Source organism: Calliphora vicina, chromosome 4 (assembly GCF_958450345.1).
Source record: "Calliphora vicina chromosome 4, idCalVici1.1, whole genome shotgun sequence".
Classification (NCBI taxonomy): Eukaryota; Metazoa; Arthropoda; class Insecta; order Diptera; family Calliphoridae; genus Calliphora; species Calliphora vicina.
This window is the reverse complement of record NC_088783.1, coordinates 8842807-8845872: the sequence shown is the minus strand read 5'-3', so window position 1 is coordinate 8845872 and position 3066 is coordinate 8842807. Positions and strand designations below refer to the sequence as shown.

The 3066-nt window shown below is 31.1% G+C and overlaps 1 protein-coding gene across 1 annotated transcript; it reads left to right on the top strand.

Moving 5' to 3' along the window:
* The first annotated feature begins 555 nt into the window (after positions 1–555).
* Positions 556–1512, top strand: Cpr12A (Cuticular protein 12A). The gene is made up of 2 exons (XM_065508066.1): positions 556–1124; positions 1204–1512. The coding sequence occupies exons 1-2, from the start codon at positions 671–673 to the stop codon at positions 1350–1352; spliced, it is 603 nt and encodes a 200-aa protein (XP_065364138.1). The 5' UTR covers positions 556–670; the 3' UTR covers positions 1353–1512.
* The last annotated feature ends 1554 nt before the right edge of the window (positions 1513–3066 follow it).

Sequence of the window (3066 nt, the reverse complement as noted above, 5' to 3'; positions counted from 1 at the left end):
CTCTTGATAGTAACATTAAAATATTCTAAAAATGTCACGCACAATATGAAGAACTCAACATACCTTCCAAATTATTTGATTGTAATCGCAATTTAAGTTACGTTGTGTGTTTTGTTGTGAGAGCAAAAGTAGAGATTTTTTGCATACGATTAAATAATGTTTTTTTATTTTAAATAATTTTATTTAAGTTCTGGATTGAATTGAATTGAATTGAAGAAGCCTTTTTTTGTATGTGTTATTGTTAAACATCCCGCCTGTATTTTTGTTGTACAATGTTAAAGTTACTGATGACGATGATAATGATAATTATGATGTTGACGAAGATGATGATGATGAAGAGGTAGATGATGTTGCTACAAGTTTACAAAAATATACAATTTTACTTTATATTTTTTTGTTGTTTTTTTTTTTGTTTTCTGGGTTGGTTTATATTTTGATTTTGTTTAAACTATAAAAGCCAAGGTATGAGCAAAATTTAAATTAAACAGTTGCCGAAAGATCACCCAGTAACAAACGCATTCAGAAACCACCCATTTGTTAGTAACAAGAAGAACGAATAAACAAAAAAACAAAACCTAAATAATTCAAGGAATATACAAGTGAAGTTGATTAAAACGTGCGTTAAGAGTTTGAAATTAAAAAAAAGAAAAGGAAAAATTAAGACAACATTATGACAGAAACAGTTATTAAGTGTATCCTTTTGTTGAACATTTTGGTATGTTTAACACAAGCAGCGTTAGTAAGAAATCAAGTGCCACAATCACAGCAACTGCAGCAGCAACAACAATTTGCCAACAATTATCAACAAAATTCTATAGAACAAGCCAGATTTCCTTCACGTACTAGTACGGATACGAAAGGAAAACATTCTGTTAATTATGATCAAGTGAGTGATTTGGGCAATCGTGTTTTGGATAATTTCGATCATCGTTATCCTGACGGCAGTTATGAGTTTCGCTATGAATTGGCCGATGGCCAAGCCCGCTACGAGAGAGGATATTTTATTAAACTGAATAATCACAAGTCCTTGGTTGTGGTGGGCTACTACTCATATCGCATGCCTGATGGCAAATTTGTTACAGTTTTCTACAATGCCGATCGTTTTGGTTATAGACAGAATCAGGGTAAGTGCTTAAGATACTTACAAATCTTTCAGGATTTTTTTTTTAAATATATAACAAACACCTTACCTTACATTTCCAGCTATTACTCGTGATGTTCTCCCCGATTTGCCACGTACCATCGATGTTCCTGAAATCAAAGAAGAACAATCAGAGTTTATTGATACCACCACAAAAAAATTAAGTCCTAATCAAGTCTTCTCCACCTCAACCAAACGTACTCGTTCCTAAATGATCCTAAATTGTGACATACTAAGTATATACAGTCAGTATTTAAAATTATATTAAGAAAATATTTATTTTTGGCATTTGGTAAAAATAACAACAAAGTGATTAAATTTAAAATAAAGTTAAAGTTATTTCATTTTAATTAATACTAAAACAAATTAAATTTGTCATGTTTGTCTTATGAAAAACAAGTTTGTTAGGAATGTCTTATTAAGGTTAATTTTGGCAATATAATTTTTATAACAAGTACAGCAAACATAAGAAATTTTAAAATCAATAAAATTTACTTTTATTAGCAAAAAAGTTCTTTATTAGCAAAAGGTAAATAACAATGAAAAAAACACTCTGACAAAGCGACAAAGATTACATTTGACAAATAAGAGAAAGGGGGAACAGAAAACATTTTCTGTTATCCCTAATATGCATCAGGAAGTTATATAGAACCTAGGAGAATTTTAAAAGTTAAGTGTATGTCAAAATGTTAGCTTCTTTTCGAAGATTTTAAGAAAAAAAAAATTGAAATGTACTTCTTAAGTGACGAAATGTGGTGTTACCCACAACTTTGTTTCCAACTATCAATACAAAAGTTGGGTAAGCAACCTTTTGGCATTCAATAGCAGATCGAGCTGACAAAATCGTTTTAGCACAGAGCATAATACAACAAAGTAATGTTTAAAAAGTGGTGGTTAATAGTTACACCACTTTTGAAAAAATTATTAAATTTGGACAAAAATACACAAAACTGCTTCCAAATTACAAACAATTACAAACATCATAAAACTTTTATTAGTTCTTCTTTGGACACTCTAATATCTTCACAACAATATTAAAGATCTAATGATTTTGTTTAAAAAACATTAAATATTAATGTGTTAAAAACATTTAAAAATTCAAGTATCCCTCTGGCCTGAATTGCATCCATATCCCAAGTATCTGGATCATCTCATATCCAATTGATTCGGTCAAAGTCACACAAAATATTTAAAGAAATCTTACCGATTATGATAGATCTAGATTTAAAATATGTGCATAAAAATAACATTTTGAAAGATCTCAGTGAAAGATGGTTTGTGCTCTGCAGAAGTTGAGATTCTGATACGGAAGACAAAGAACGCCCAAGGCAGCCATAAAAGTTTGAAGACTAAGAATTGGAGAAATTATTCCATGAAAATTCTTGTCAAACTCAACAAGTGCTTGCAAAATCATTGGGAGCTACTCAAGTCTGCGAGCAGCAAGATCCATATAGAAGCAGGGAAATTGGGTACCATATGAATTAAAGCCTAGAGACCTTGAATGAAAAAGGAATCCATTACGATAACCTGATGCATAAGAGATTATATGAGGAGCCGCAGAACAAAATGTACTTCTTCGAATTTTTTAAAAATTGAATTTTTGGTATTTTTATAATATTTGCGTTGAAATCTTCTAGAAAAAATCAATTTCCCAAAATTTTAAAATTTTCAAAAAAGTACCTTTTGTTCTGCGGCTCCTCATATGTGAAGTTTAGCCAACTAATCGAGTCGACACCAAAGCCAAATATCAATGGCGCTAAGGTAATTCTATGTATTTTGTGGAAGCAAAAGGGTCCTATCTATTATGAGCTGCTGAAATCTGATCTCGGATAATATGTACTGAACGCAACTGATTCGTTTGATGAGAGCATTGGCCGAAAAACACCCAGAATATGCGGCCAGTTATGAAACCGTAATATTCCATC

Bases quoted from the DNA above. Each gene is read 5' to 3' on its own strand.
- Cpr12A (XM_065508066.1), top strand. From the start codon at position 671: ATGACAGAAACAGTTATTAAGTGTATCCTTTTGTTGAACATTTTGGTA. The intron at 1,125-1,203 runs GTAAGTGCTTAA...TTACATTTCCAG, and splicing joins TGGTTATAGACAGAATCAGG to CTATTACTCGTGATGTTCTC.